This window comes from Protopterus annectens, chromosome 3.part0 (assembly GCF_019279795.1).
Source record: "Protopterus annectens isolate FY-2018-M chromosome 3.part0, PAN1.0, whole genome shotgun sequence".
NCBI classification, from domain to species: domain Eukaryota; kingdom Metazoa; phylum Chordata; order Ceratodontiformes; family Protopteridae; genus Protopterus; species Protopterus annectens.
In genome coordinates this window covers 906,445,245-906,461,906 of record NC_056731.1, presented here as the reverse complement: position 1 = coordinate 906,461,906, position 16,662 = coordinate 906,445,245, and the positions used below count along the sequence as shown (strand labels likewise).

At 41.8% G+C, this 16,662-nt stretch overlaps 1 protein-coding gene across 1 annotated transcript in view; it reads left to right on the top strand.

Annotated features, from left to right (window-relative positions):
• LOC122796950 (zinc transporter ZIP6-like) overlaps window positions 1-16,662 on the top strand; it is a 382,396-nt gene that overhangs the window by 205,832 nt on the left and 159,902 nt on the right. The window contains exon 5 of the mRNA XM_044065725.1: window positions 3,807-3,912. Within this exon, the coding sequence (XP_043921660.1) occupies window positions 3,807-3,912 (106 nt within the window). The remainder of the gene's footprint in view (window positions 1-3,806; window positions 3,913-16,662) is intronic.

The window sequence follows — 16,662 nt, the reverse complement described above, 5'->3', positions numbered from 1 at the left end:
GGTATAGTGGCCAGATGTTGAGCTATCCTTGGCAGGAAATCCCACATTATGAATACTACAACAGTGAAAAAGACATTTACTGTTATGGTAAGATTTTGTACAACTGTACGTGGTATAATAGTGCTTGCACATTTTTGAGTGGAGGAAGGTGAAGCGAGGAAGTTTGTCCTGTGTTCTGCTGAGATTTCAATGATATTGTGTAAATATTATCTTGGGTCTCCCCTAAAAACTATCTTTAGGCCTTGTGGAAAATGTTTCTTTCTGAGTGGCTAATAGTTTTTGCAGTTAGCATGCAGAAATTGGAAATAGTCCAGAATTGTAGGATGATGCTCATAGCCTTAACCTCTGTGCTAAACTACCAACTTTCTAATCATCAAATGCAAAAGAGAAGCAATTAATGCATGGTTCTGCCTTATTTGACTATATATTGCACTGTAAATATCTAAGGTTTCAACATTCCTGTTGAAGATTCCTGCGTATCCCTATTCTAAGGAAATGAGTGCTGGCTGTCATCAGATGGTCAGTCCTTCCCTTTTTTGGGGGCTACTGTCTGCTAACAAATCTATGTTCCTGGTTCCAGGTCATTAGATTCTAGCTGCTGTGCCAGTGAGTGAGTAAGTGATCATGAACTGCATGGTCAGTCTTTCCCTGTTTTTTTGGGCTACTGTCAGCTAACAAATCTATATTCCTGGTTCCAGGTCATTAGATTCTAGCTGCTGTGCCAGTGAGTGAGTGATCATGAACTGCATGTCATGAGTGCCACAGTGTGCACAGTCTCTTCATTTCATTTCACCAGAGAATTGGAAGCTCCTAACATTCCTTAACATCTAGCAAGTTCCTTTTTCTTCCATGTGCAGAAATGTAGAAAAGACAGCTGGCCATGTACTCCATGTTGTCTGTGCTGTTAGTGTCAGCCACTTCTGCACTCGGGTGCTGCGCAGTATAGCTGTACCTCTTCATCTGTATGTTGCTTACTGAAAGGGCTGTACTACTTTTCTGCTTCTGCTTTGAAGAATCGTGTCCTGTTGCTAGTATTAGCTGCCCTGTCAGTAGGAAATGGTTTCTTAGCTTAGCTTCTGAACAGCCATCAATCAGTTTTAGATGTGACCTTGCCTCCTACAAACAGAAAAGGATTTGAACCAGTGGAATACTGAGAAGCTTTTTTTTAACTTGCTTTGCAGCTACAGGTGCCATAGGTGTCTCAAAAATGTATGTTGTGTTGTCTTTGTCATATGCTTTCTGATGAACACCCTGCATTGTCTTTGTGGCCCTGCTTTTTGCAACTTTTATTTTGCCGATATCCTTTTGAATAGTGTAGTTTTAAAAACACAGTATCATGTTCCAGTTTATGTAAGCAGCAACTATTTGCCTGTAGTGCTGAAAGGCAGTTTTCCTTTTGACCCTCTGATTGTCTTTTCCTTGGATCCATTTTGTGTTGCAATTTGCTCTAAGTAATTAGTACTTTTATATGCCAGTTTTAGTTTTCTGTAGATGCTTTTGAATTAGGCCTTACTGGAAAATGCACAGTTTTGTCTGGATCTGAAGATCTAACAATGAGGACCCTCCTTGGTGAGTTCACCACTTCAGTAGTCATCAAATTCTTAGAAGAAACCACACTTTGGGATGTGCATATGTTTGTTTTGATGAGCTTTGTGATATCAGGCACTGGCTGCATAAGTCTACTTATTCCCTAACCATCAGCTGCACCCAAGGCGTCTCCTTGTCTACTGAGTGTACAGGGCTTTAATTCTGACGCATGCTCTGGCCTGGTGAGAACTTCAGGGTACCTGGGGCAGTGTCATATTGCTACCAAAAAATGTTTTATCCTGCCCTAACTTCCCACCCACTTGCCTGTAGTCACAGTATTCTGAATCAGTCAGACAATGGGGCATGCTGGCATATTGTTCTATCTCTGTAGCAACTCGATCAGTGCCTCCCCCCCCAATTATGTGACATTTGTTTCTTGGTAGTTCTGATGAAGTCCTAACTACTCTAAAGATGAAAGTGCTTAATTTATTTATATTTATTTATTCCAGTTTGGTGACCGGGGAGGTCCACTGGACTTGAGAGTCCGTTTTCAGTAGAGGCCCGGGGAGAAAAGCTCCAGATAACAAGTTACAAATAATGTTTACATTGATAAGCTTTGAAGGTTTGCATAACAAGTTACATAACGTATAGAATTTTTCACATTGCTAAGTTACTTATCAAGTTGAAATAACAAAAGAAAGATTCTTTTACATTGCATACAGTATGTAGTTGTAAAAAAGTTTTATAGCAGAATGGGTGGTAGATAGAGAAGGAATCCAAGACTAAGTAGTTAAGAAAATTACACGTAGTTATGAAGGAGATGAAGAGAGACATAGAGTGAGCGGCTGGGAGGAGATTGGTTATAACTTATAGTCAGAATATAAGAGAGAGGTTTGAAGGGAAAGGAGTTTATCCAGGAGAGAAGGAAGGGGGGGGGGTTGGGAGGTATGGTGTGAGGAGTGCAGTTACATTTTCTGTGAAGAAGCAAGTAGGAGTGTAGTAGTCTTTTGAAGGTGTTTAGGTTGTCACAAGCTCTCATAGTGAAGGAGAGTAGAAGCTGACCAGCAGGACGCTTTGGTTTGTAGATGGAGATGAGGTTTTGGTGAGTGGATCTAAGGGGTCTTGGAGGGCTACAAGGTTGGAGGATATTAGATAAAGCAGGGCAGCTGGTGGGTTGATATAGTAATTTGTGGGCTGAGACTAATTGGAGGAAGTCTAGTTGATTGGGGAGTTCTAGCTAGTTTATAGTTAGTAGGGAGGAGCAGTGGTGGGAGGAGGCTTTATCATTAGTGGCAAATCTGGAGATTTTGTTGTAGCATATTTTTAGTCTGGAGGTAAGGGTGGAAGATAGATTAGTAAGCAGAGGAGCGCCATAAAGAAGGGATGGGAGAAGGTAAGTTGTGGCTAGGGCTATGACTTAACTGTGTTTTATTAAAGGACTTTGCTTCCTTTCTAAATGTTTGGGCTTACTTTACCACATGATGTCTCTGGGTATTGCTGTGCTTTCCACTTTGCTTTTTTGTTTCTTAGTTTATACCCTCTATGCCACTGACATGGGCAGTTCCATTTCCTGTTTTAATTCTGGACACATTTAATACAAGCCTTATTTTTCCCTTCCTTTGTATTGCTTCCTGATCTGTAAACAGTGATTCAGATGGTGCCATTTGCTCTTCTGCACTTTACTTCCTGCTGTGTACACCTGAAGTATCATATTGGCCTTTTTTTACACTGCAAATCTGGAGTGATTACTTCATTTCCTTTCTTCTTTTCATCCCAGTAAAGGGTTCTTATTTTCTGTAGTTTTCTGTCTTCAGAACATGTATAATTTTCCAGCCAGTAAAAGCAAAATAGATTTGACTGATGCACCAATACATGCATTTAAAACTTATAAACAATTTTGTAAAATAAGAAAAAGATGTTTTTAGGTGTTAACAGGATAAGTATGACAACAAAATACAGACCTGGTAAAGTTTAATAGTTGGACTGTTGAGTTGTATGGAAAGGTGAAAATCAATTTCCCTTGTAACATTGGAGTAAGTTTGCTTACAGACTTAGGAAATTAAAGTTGTAGTCTGGAAGAGCGTTATTTCTGGTGATTTCCTTGAAATGTAAACATGCGACATATACTTTGAAATGACAATACCCAATTGTGAGTTTCAGTGACTGGCTGCAGGAAGTGTATTGGCTGCCACATTACATTTTTATATAATGCTGCATTAGGTATTATATTTCTGTCATTTTTGTTGTAATTCATTATTTTCTTTCTTGGAAACTTACAGAAAAATATTGACATTGTTGATGACGATATTGACACCACTAAGCGTTTATCAGAATATGAAGCACAGCAGTTGACAAAAGAAAAAATGAACCCTGGTGTAGATGTTGGTATGTACTTTTGTTGTTTTTTTTTTTTTTTAATGCTTCAAAAATAGTCATATTTGCTGCCCCCCACTTTAGTGTTCTGCAAGTAAATATGTCCAAAAAATATAACACTAATTGAGAAATTAAAAGTGGAGGGGATGATAATGATGAAGTAGAGGAGGTATTCAGGAAAGGAGAGAGAAGGATTTTGGATGCAGATCCATAAGATGAATACTTTAAACTACTGAAAGAAGTTAAGCTTTTGGCTTTTTGCTATTGGTCTGTTTCTCATAAAATTGTAGTTTTCTAGGAAATCACTGGCAGTGGCAGGTCTTTGAGGACTGAAGTCAGAAAGTAATGGCAGGCAACAGACATTACATTTGATTTTGAGACTTCATCCTTCAGAAAATTCATGCTATGCTATGCAGAATCTGTTATTCTGCCCACAGTCTAAGTTTGGAAGAGCAGTATTTAAAAAGTGTCACTGTATTTCTGTGCCTTTGTTTGTGACTTTGTCTAGATTTCTTTCTCTAATAGATTGAGAGGTATGGCCAGAATATCTGCAGTCATATAACTAAATAATTCTGTGGAGCTGTATCTGTGCCTTCTAGCTTCTGCTGATTTTAATTTCAGTTTATCCATTACTGACTTTTGATGTAATGAAAAATTTTGTATCTCATACCTCACAGACTATTATGGGGTGCTGGGTGGTGAGTAATAGCATATCATGGGATATGAATAACAAACTGCAATGTAATGTTAAAGTATATTCCTGGAAAATAATATTGAATTATATATTAAGTCATCAAAATAACTTTTTTTTTGCAAGTTTAAAGTAAAAGATTTTAATCATCCAGTAAGCTTTGTAGCTGCAGTTGTTAGTAAGCTGATAGTAATTGTTTCATATTTTACCCATAGTATGCTGTGATTGCTAATAATAACATATTGCACCTGTGTTACAATACTGTGTAGTGTATTGAATTTGTGTGCACTTTTACCCCAGCGTAGGGCTTGCTGTCCTAGAAGTATATTGTTAATAGTCCTAACTTAAGGTGCTTTATCTTGTGATTGTGAAATGTACATTTGTTGGCAGATTGAGGACTGCAATAAGTCAGTAAGCAAAGTAACGACAGATGCTTTTAGTGTCAGGCTCAGACTTCATATGCTTCAGAAAATGATTATACTACAAAGCGCATTATTGTACCAACTTCGTAAAGGCAATATTTATTAAACTAAATTATCTCCTTCACTTCTGGCCTCCGCACATCCCACCCCTTACATTTTTGGCTTTATCACTAACTGCTGAGTGCTGACTGTTGTGCTAACAGATTGAGAGATATGTTGTCTGCACTTTTTTTTTGTTCTTGAAAGCAATTCACCAGTTGATGCACAGTGTAGTGCTCATTAGAAAGAATTAATTTGATTGTTTTATATGTGTAGTAGTAGACTAGTACAAGTTAATTTTATTTTTATATACGATAATTATATTTTAGTTTTATACAAGTTCGGATGATAATAATATAAATAAAACAGTTTTGTTCCGGTTTATATTTTGTGTTATTTAATGAAGAAGGCTGAAGCGCAGCCGGCCGCAGTTAATTTTATTTTTATAAACTAAAATTATATTTAAGTTTTGCACAAGTTCAAATAGTAATATAAATAAAACACTATTGTTCTTCTGCTTAGTTTGTATTTCATGATCATGTTTTGGTTGTCTGTTCTTCAGTTTGACGTTAAAAGTTGGTATCCCACAATTCCATTGGAGTGGGTGGGATCACATAATTATGCATGCAAATTTTATGTTAATGAGCATACAGATTTGTACTTATTTCTCATGGACCTTTGTCCAGATTTTTGATGTTTCCAGGTTAAGAGGTATGCTTGGAAGTGTTTGCATATACTTTTTTATACCCCAGTCAAACTCAAAAGAATTTTTGTTTAGGTAGATGGCAAGTGTTGGAGGTGTGATGGGGAAGAAAGGTAACAGGGAACATATGATGTTATGTAGTCCTATCTCGCCTACATTCTTACCCGTGGGTTCGGAGCCGAATATCGGCTCCCACTCAGCCAAACTTTTCTAGCTCGAAGTCTTCTATTGGCTGGGCTAAGCAGGTATCCCATTGTGCACTGCTCCATATCCCAGATCTCGTTTGCCGCTCGTGTAGCTCGGATGTGGTCTCGCTGTTGGCTGTGGCTAAGTACCTTTTTTCTTGTCTTGAGAAAATTTATTGCTCTGAACAAAAAGCTGTTTTCATAGCTATTGTTTTTAGTGTTGTTTTAGCATTTTGGTAGTGTGCGCGTTTGTGGTATCCTGATAACTCTTCCCTCGGTCTAGGCCCGTTTCAGTTAGAGGACCTAGTCCTTTCGTACTTCTGTTTGTCAAACTGTTTAAATTAGAGGTTTGATTTTCGGTTCTTCAACCCTTGTAATCATTAACCGTTTTAGTTAGAGGTTTTTTGGCATAGTTGGTCTCAGTGTGTCTCTCTAGAGTGTGTGTACTGTTTCAACCTTGTCTGATTCCCCCGCTTTTTGTGGTGTTGAGTGTCTGTGAGTTTTCCTGTCAGACTTTCTCTTAGGTCGCGTTGTTGGTTTTGTTTGTGATTATGTCTAAAGATTCCAAAGAGCACAAACCTTCCGCTTTTAAAAAGTGCTCTAAACGTGGGTACAAAATGTCCATTACCGATGGGCATTCTATTTGTGTCTATTGCCTGGGAGACTTTCATCTGCAGGAGTCTTGCAGCTTTTGCCATGCATTCAGTTCCAGAGTGCTCCAAGAGAGAAAGAATAAGCTGATCCTAAAGGGACTCTTGAAACCCTCTTTCGAAGAGGTCTTAGATTCTTCTCCCAGCGCTAAGTCTAAATCATCCAAGTCAGAAAAGAGATCTCCAGTTCCATCAGCTTCATCGGAGCCTACGGAGAAAGCCTCAAAAATTGCATCGACCTCCTCAGCTCCACTGTCCCCGGGGCCGCAGGAAGTGTCAGTGGTGATGGAACCTGGGTCTGCTCCTGTTATATTGGAACCTCTTTGGAGCCGATCGCCCAGTCTCAGACCAGTCTCTCCTGAGAGGAGATGTCGATCTCCCTCGTGTCCTCCAAATCCTCCAGGACTCTTTCGGATATGGATGTTGATAGGGTGGTCCAGAGGCTCCTCCAGTTACCGATTTTGGCAAAATTGTTTTTGGCTCCAGCCCAGTCGGCTCCGGAGCCCATCCCGACCCCTGCTTCGATCATTCCTCCTCCGAGCGCATCTCTGTTTTCGGAGATGGAGTGTTCCGTGCCGTGTGATGTTGCTAGTCTGGTTCCGATGGCGCCTCCAGCACCATCGGTGCCGACATCGGCTCTGACCCCGTCGGCTCCATCCACGGGGTTCGGGACTCTGGATTCTTCAGTCGGGCCCGAGGGGGACATCTCAAGGCGTATTTCGGTTCAGAGTCTCCCTCTCGGTGCTTCGGCTCAGGGAATTCCGACTCCTGTCGTGGTCTCAGAGGCTGGCTGGTCCTCGGACTCGGGGGGACCAGCCTTCGAGGCCATGTGGACTGCGCTGGCCAGATCGTCAGCTACATCAGGTGGATCGGTCACTCTGTCCCTCACCACTCAGGTGAGAGCCTCTGATCACTAACTATCCAGGCACAGCAGAGCATCAAGGCCTAAGGATACCCCCACGAGTGGTCCCCAACTTTCTGAGGGCCCTTCAGAGTTCATGCCTGAGGAGCCCCCTAGAAAGAAAACGTACAAGAGGAAGCACATAGAGTCCCAGGATGAGTCCCTCGCCTCTGATACTGACCTCAAGGAATCGAAGGGGTCCCCCAAGTCATCCTCTGATGATGTTTCCTTCTCCAACATCCTGGAGATACTGAAGCAAAGAGTTGACTGGCCGTCCAAAGCCCCTTCTGAGGAGGAGTCAGTCTTCCTTAAGGCCTTTGGTGCTCAGCCCTCCGCCTCCTGGGTGTCCCCACCCTTCGACGAGCTCCTTGATTTAATTTGTTGAAGGATGTGGGAAACCCCTGATTCTGTGGAGCCCATACCCAGGCGCCCCAACAAGTTTCTTTCTGCTTCCCAGGGTAAGGAGTTCTTGTCCAAAGGAGCCCCTGTAGATGCCATGGTGGTGGCGGCAGCCACTCAGAAGGAAATAACAGAGACCTCTTCCTCCGTCCATCCTCCTAACAAGAAGTCTAGGACCATGGACTGGTACGGGAAGCGTACCCTCTCGTCAGCAACCTTTACCTTACGGTCACAGAACTATCTGTCTCATTTCACTCGGCTCCAGAAAGATCTCCTCAAGGAGTTAGGAGATACTCTTGCAGGCAACGTCCCTGAGGCAGTGGCCCAGATGGTTAATGCCCTGGTGTCTACCCTCAACTCCCTTGTCAACTCCTCCATGAGGCTCATTTCGTATGCAGCCGAGGGACCGAGTAGGGCAGCAAGCTCAGGAGTCGCCCTTAGGAGGCAAGCCTGGCTGCGCCGGTGTCACTTTGTGGAGGCCTTCAAGTCTTCCTTCACTGACGCCCCCTTTGATGGTTCTTCTTTGTTCGGAACCAAAGTGAAAGACACCCTCACCAGGTGCGAGCAAGAGGGAATGACCGTGTCTGCCATAGGAGTCCGTTTTTCCCTTCCTTCTAGACCTTACCCCAAGGTCCAGCGGGGGTGGGAAGATGTGGTTCAAAAAATCACAGAGGTTTTTTCCTGCCGCACAATGTGAGTCCCCCTCCAGAGGCAGAGGAGGGGGAAGTTATTCAGGGAGATGCCGCCCTATTGGCAGAGGGGGCCCCCGCAATTCGGGAGACCACGATTCCTTTTGCGGCTCCCCCTACTCTCGTTCCTGCGGGAGTGCCTGGCTGTGCTTATCCGGACCAGTCAAAGGGATCAAGCAGCCTTAGAGGTTTCAAAGCTGCTAGGAAAAGGAGCCATCCAGAGTGTCCCCTCAGACCAAATCAGATTAGGGACTTGCTCAAGATTCTTTTTGGTGCCGAAAAGAACAGGGGACCTGAGACCCATATTAGATCTCAGCCAACTAAACAACTGTGTACAGAAGTCCAAGTTCCATATGGTCACACTACAGTCGATTCTCCCATTGTTGGGAGAGGAGGTATGGATGTGCTCCATCGACCTCAAGGATGCTTACTACCATGTAAAAATGGATAGGGCATCCAGGAGTCACCTACGCTTGCGGCTGGGAGCCAGTCCTTTCCAGGTTTCAAGCACTGCCCTTTGGTCTCACCACAGCCCCAAGGGTGTTCACCAAGTGTATGGCAGTGGTGACGGCTCACTTGAGATGTCAGGGATTCCAAGTGTTTCCGTATATGGACGACTGGCTCCTTACCGCCCCCACCAGGCATCAACTAATCCAAACCAGAGATGCTACAATCACTCTTTGTCAACAGTTGGGCATAACACTAAATTGGGAAAAATCTGCTTTGTTGCCCTCGCAGCGTGTCACCTTTATAGGTGCAGAATTAGACACCATTCAAATGCGAGCATTTTTACTGCAGGAGAGGATCAGAATCTTACAACAACAAATACACATCCTGATTCCCCTGAGGAAAGCGAAGGCGAGATGGGTTCTCCAACTCCTGGGGACCATGGCAACAACAATTATGTTGATCCCTCTAGCGAGATTGCACATGAGACTTCTCCAATGGCTTCTCTTTGTTCAATGGTCTCTCCAAAAATTTCCACTTTCTCACCCCATTTTGCTCACGGACAAATGCAAACAGGAGCTCAGTTGGTGGCTTTGCACCAGGCTTTGCACCAACAATTTGGACGGGGGAAGGCCCTTCGTTGCACCCATTCCTGTTGCCACAGTGACCATGGGCGCCTACCAGATGGGGTGGGGGGGCATTATCTTAGCAGGACAGTCCAAGGCACGTGGCAAGATCACGAGATACATCTGCATATAAACGTCCTAGAGATGAGAGCAGTGCTACTTGCGTTGCAGGCACTTCAGAGCTTTCTACCTCTAGGGACGATTGCAATACAGTCGGGACAACATGTCGGTAGTGTGGTATCTAAACAAGCAAGGGGGAACCAGGTCTTACCCCCTGTGCAGAGAGGCCATGCGAGTGTGGCAGTGGGCAGTAACTTCCCAATGTTTTCTGGTGGCAATGCACATTCCGGGGAAGTCCAACATGATTGCGGACAGGCTAAGCAGAGCTATTCTGATACCTTACGAGTGGTCCCTGAATCGTCTAATTGCAGAATGAATCTTCAGCAGATGGGGTCAGCCTTGCTGCGACCTTTTTGCCAGCCCCCTTAATGCCAAATGCAGCAACTACTTCATGCTGATCCCCCCACAGGGGGAGTCACCCAGGAACGCTCTGGTTCACAATTGGCCCTCCGGTCTGCTTTATGCTTTCCCTCCGTTCCCCTTGCTGTCAAAGGTAATTCAGAAAGCGCAATCCTTGGGAAGCAGAATGATTCTGATTGCTCCACACTGACCTCGTCAAGTCTGGTTCCCTTTTCTTCAAGCATACATTGTGGACACTCCTTGAATTCTGGACCCTCAACCAGATTTACTGACACATATGTCGGGACAGTTCCACCCATCTCTAATGACCCTCCAGTTGACAGCCTGGCTGCTCCACTTCTGTCGTTAGTTAGGCTTCATAAATTTTCACAGGAAGTGGTTCACATTTTATCTTCCTCTCATAAGCCATCTACTAGGAAGATTTATTCCAGCAAATAGAAGAGGTTTTCTATTTGGGAGCATACCCAAGGAATTGATCTTTACACAGCTCCAGTCGCTTCAGTCTTGGAGTTTTTCTCTATGCTCTTCCATCAGGGTTCCGCATCAGCTACCATCAAAGTTCAATTGGCTGCGATCTCTAATTTTCATGTGGCTAATGAGCCTAGTCTCATGGCTCATAGACTCTGCAAGGCTTTCCTGAAGGGTACTCTGTTACTGCGTCCCTCGGTCTCCGAACCTATCATGCCCTGGGATCTCAATTTTGTTCTACAAGCCCTTATTTCACCACCTTTCGAGCCTGCTGCTACCTGTGAATTGAAATTCTTGACCTGGAAAACAGCCTTCTTAACAGCAATCACTTCAGCAAGGCGAGTCTCAGAAATTCAAGCCCTCTCTATCAAACCCCCATACTTAATCTTCCATAAGGACAGGGTTTCTCTTAGACCGAACCCTTCCTTTCTTCCTAAAGTGGCTTCCTTGTCTAACCTTAATCAATCCATTGAGTTGCCTGTATTCTTTCCGCAATTTTCAAACAAGGCAGAATTTAAATTTCATCAATTGGATGTACATAGACAGTTACGCTTCTATCTGCACCGAACAAAAGATATCCGGAAGTCAGATCAACTATTTGTCTCCTTTTCGGAAAACAAAATTGGGTCCCCGGTCTCCAGGGTCACCATATCCAGATGGATATCTAGTTGCATCTCGTTCACCTACCAAGCAGGAGGGAAAGATCTGCCATTTCCGGTCAAGGCTCACTCTACTCGGGCCGTTTCTACATCTACAGCCTACCAGGCCAGATTGTCAATGGATGATATATGTGCTGCAGCTACTTGGGCTTCTCCTCACACATTTGTTTCTCATTACAAATTGAACGTGGCTTCTAGGGGCAGGTCATCCTTTGGCTCCACAGTACTCAGGAGTATTTTCCTATGAGCCACCCAGGGTGTAGGTGCTAGGGACGCTGTCCCATGGGTAAGAATGTAGGCGAGATAGGACTACATAACATCAGGAAGTTATGTACTCACCATAACGTTCGATGTATGTAGTCCATCTCGCCTCACATTCTTACTTACCCGCCCACCTTCCCCCTTCCTGGAGGATGTGGAGGTTAGGGTTTTATTTACAGATTTCTCTTTACTTCAGCTTATTCCTTTTATCTGGATGTTGTGTATGCATGGGGTATGAATGAGTTTCACAGCAAACTAGATCTGGGGATATGGAGCAGTGCACCATGGGTTACCTGCTTAGCCCAGCCAATAGAAGACTTTGAGCTAGAAAAGTTTGGCCGAGTCGGAGCCGATATTCGGCTCTGAACCCACGGGTAAGAATGTGAGGCTTGATGGACTGCATACATCGAACATTATGGTGAGTACATAACTTCCTGTTTTGGAGTGTAATGAGTTTGTAGACTTTACAAATTCCCTACAGAGTACTCTGTCAGAAATATTGGGTGAACAAATGGTGAAACTAAGAAAAATTTTTTTTTGAGCTGGGATACAGGATCTGAATTGCCTAGGCATTGTTATGTTTAATTCTGATGACTGCCAAAAAAGCAATTACTACAACATGGAAATCGAAGTCTAAACAACTGTATCTGGAAACATCATCAGAGGATGACTTGGGGGACCCCTCCGATTCCTCGAGGTCAGTATCAGAGGCGAGGGACTCATCCTGGGACTCTATGTGCTTCCTCTTGCACATTTTCTTTCTAGGGGGCTCCTCAGGCATGAACTCTGAAGGGCCCTCAAAGTTGGGGACCACTCTTGGGGGTATCCCTAGGCCTTGATGCTCTGCTGTCCCTGGATAGGTGGTGATCAGAGGCTCTCACCGGAGTGGTGAGGGACAGAGTGACCGATCCACCTGATGTAGCTGATGATCTGGTCAGCGCAGTCCACATGGCCTCGACGGCTGGTCCCCCCGAGTCCGAGGACCGGCCAGCCTCTGAGACCACGACGGGAGTCAGAATTCCCCAAGCCGAGGCACCGAGAGGGAGACTCGGAACCGAAATATGCCCCGAGATGTCCCCCTCAGGCCCGACTGAAGAATCCCGAGTCCCGAACCCCGAGGATGGAGCCGACGGGGTCGGAGCCGATGTCGGCACCGATGGTGCCGGAGGCACCATCGGAACCAGACTAGCAACATCACACGGCGCGGAACACTCCGGCTCCGAAGACAGAGATGCGCTTGGAGGAGGTCTTACTGGTGACTGATACTGGTGTTGATATCTGTTCAGTTTATAATTGGCATAAAGAAAAAGAAAGAGGTAAAAAATACCAATAAAACATCTTATCAGGAATATACAGAAGAAGTTTTGCAGGATAGGAATCAACACAACAAGGAATCCCATTTTCAGAGGGGCGATATCAAGCAGGGACAGTCATACAAGAACAAATATCAACAGCAGTATCAGTCGCCAGTAAGACCCAGGCAGAGGCAATGGGGGGGGGGGGGGGACAATGGTAACAGACAGTTTGGTAGATTAATATAGTGTACATAAAGATATTGTAGTTCAAGAGAACATTCATACATATAACAACTTTAATATTTACAACTTTTCGAGTTTAGACATACACAAGGTACATTTTAATTTATTGGTCAAGGGCATGAAATATATACCCAACCCACATTTTGATTTGGTGGATTGTTTGTGAGCTCAAGAAATTTACTAGGAAGATGAATCTTGCGATTTTTTTTTAAAGATAAATCACAGATGCAACAAACAGATATGAACAATCATAATAGAGACAATGTTATAAAGAAAAAAAGTACATTTATACCACCTAGTCTCACCCTATGGTTGATACTTATGAAAAAATAGTGACAAAAGAGATCTATCTAGTATCTTATCATTCTCACAAAGCCAATACAAGCAATTTAACAGAAGCGGAAAGGAAGACATTAAAGGAATTGCAGAATGATGCCAACATCAGGGTGAGGGCCGGACAGGGGGGGTGGTATCGTTATTTATGATAGTATAAAATATACAAAGAAAATATATGATATTCTCTATTATTCAGGTAATTATGAATCTATCTCTATTAATGAGATGAATATAGCCTATCAAAGGATAGATTTGTATATAGAGGAATTTTATATTGATGGTAGAATCACCAGTGACATTTACAAATTTTTGAGTGTCAAGTATCCGAGACTAGCTACACTGGTGGGCATACCCAAAATACATAAGGATACCAAAGACCCCCCTTTCCGGCCTATTATATCAGGTAGCAAATCCAAAACATTCCCTATGGGAAAGTTAATAGATTTGAGGTTAAAACATGTATACAGTAGGATACCTCATATGGTTAAGGACTCCTGGGAGTTTTTGGGTACATTTCCCATTGGTGGATGTAAGGAAGGATTGATTTTTGTCACTATTGATGTTATCGACCTTTTTTCATGCATACCCAAGCAAGCAGGATTAGAGGCTTTCTGCAATAGTATCACCAAGCATACTGATTTTAGTTGGGATGAAACGTGCCTCATTATGGAATTGATGGCTATTGTGTTAGACAACAACTTCATATATTTTGAGGGTGAGTATTTCAAGCAGACCAGGGGGTAGCCATGGGAGCAGCTTCTGCTCCCATATTTGCCAACCTGGTTATGCTTGACTGGGAGGAGTCTGTCCTATTTCCTAGTAAGTTTTTTAAGAGCATCAAATATTATTCAAGGTTTTTAGATGACATATATATTTTATGGGATGACAGTAAGGAAAATTTAGATGCATTCCTTCAATTTCTCAATACTACTAGTGAATATCTTAAATTCACACATGCACATAATATTGAAGGTATAGCTTATCTTGACACTTACATATACAAGAAGGATGGTAGCTTCAATTCCAGAATATACAGAAAGAAGACCTTTTCCAATGATTATCTGGAATATAGTAGTTGTCACCCTGTTAATATGAAACATAACATATTTAAAGGGCAATGCATACGTGCTGCCCGTATGACTTCTGATGCTAAATTGATGGTAGAGGAAATTAAATTTATAACTGAATTGTTTCTAGAGAGAGGGGTATCCATCGAAACAGATGTCAAATGTAGGACAATAGTTATTCAAGAATGGGGTACTAAGTATAAACCTTTATTAGGATTTAGAATTGAGACCAAACAGGTTAAAAATGTGTGGATTAATTATGACAAAGAGACAACTTTTCATCAGAAATCTTTCATACTACAATACAGCCCAGTAGCAGACAAAGTAGTAAACATATTAAACAAATTTTGGTATTTGATTTCACGAGATTCCATCTTATTGGAAGTAATGGGTAACAAACCAAGATTTGTTTATAAAATGGGAAGGAATATAAAAAATGTATTAGTTCAGAAAACTGTAGGTGTAGGTAAGGGGTCAAAGAATGCCAATAATACCCATACTATTAAATGCGGAACATGCAATCAATGTACATACATATTTGAAAAGGAAAGGATGATTATTCAGAATGAACTAAAAACTTTAGTCAAATTCAAATATGGTAATTGTAGAACTAAAATGCTCATATACTTGGCCAAGTGTTGTGAATGTGCAAATTATTATATAGGTAAGACCCAGAGGTGTCTTAGACAGCGAATATACGATCATATATACTGTATTAGGAAGGACCCCACAAATGCATTATATAGACATATAGAAAAGATGGGGGACATGCACAATTTTAAATTTGCGATTCTAGAAACAATTACAATAGACCCTAGAGGTGGTGACTATAAAACTGTGTTGAGTTTTAAGGAGGTTTGGTGGCAACTTTATTTAGATGCAACCACCCCACCATGCCTCAGTGAATATATTTCATGTAAACCTATCTTGGAAAAGGTTTAAACAACTGTAAAAATAGGAGTTTTAGGGTGAAAAAGTGTACTAAATATTAGGTAGATTAACTTGGTTTTAATAATTAACAGTCAATTGAAACCACATATTGTATTGAATATTTTATTGAACAATTTTAACAAATGATATTTATTGATTATTGTATTTATATGTATTATTTAATTAAGTTATCAATGTATTTATTATATTAATAGTCAGTTTATATTTATACTAATCTAAGATATTTAGTGTCTTATGTAATATTTATTTATACACAGTTATTTATTCAGCAATATGAGTTATTATAATTATATTTGTTCGTAGATGGAATGTAGAGAGACATGGATTTAGTACGATACATCTTCCGTTTTTCATTCAGTCTCTAAATATGCTTACACATGGATGGAATGTTACAGATAATGTATAATAGTCAGTTGTAATAACCTAGGTCATGGTTAATGAATTGATATGTTATTCCTTCAAGACCATTCATATCATTAGATTCAATAGTAGATTTTAAAGGAGTTGTATGAGCTAATGGAATACGCATTTATTTATACATTTAATTATTTAGATATTTATTATTTAATTATTTAGTTGTTTAGGTATTTATGTATTTAGTTAGAGTATATACAGGTTTTGTACGGAATTGTGATGTATTTGATCCGCTTACCTTCATTTAATTTGTTTTGTGATGTTTATAGGACATGATACAAATGTTTAATATGTATCACAAGCTCACTGTTGGTATAGAATTAAGAGGCTCATATGTTGCAAACGGATACAAGGTTACAATATTGTATCTGTTGATTGTAGCGCCAAATTTTAAATATAACACGAGATATGGCAAAGGGAAGATGTTCTGAAGAAGCCCACTATACTAGTGGGTGAAAGCGCTTAACCAGTCTTTGTGTTTTTAATGTGCTGTTCGTTTTCTGAGTGGAATAAATTTTCTGCTTAACCAGAGGTGTCCGTACACTTATTGGAGTGTCTGTGACAGGGAATTATTGGTTGTCACCATCTTCTTTTCGTACATTCAACTTTCAGGAATGTCGCACTTACTTGACTTCCACTCGGCATTAATGAGTTGAATTGAGATAGGTTTATACAGAAATTTCACTGTTCTGTGGTGGATCATGCTGTGGAAGAGCTTACACACCTTCCCAAGTCTTGATTCAAGGAGACTCTGGAAAACACTTGAAGGTCTGCTTCTGAGGTGGGATTTCACATAGCACCCTACTGTTCAGATTGCCTTGGTACTAATAGCCAGT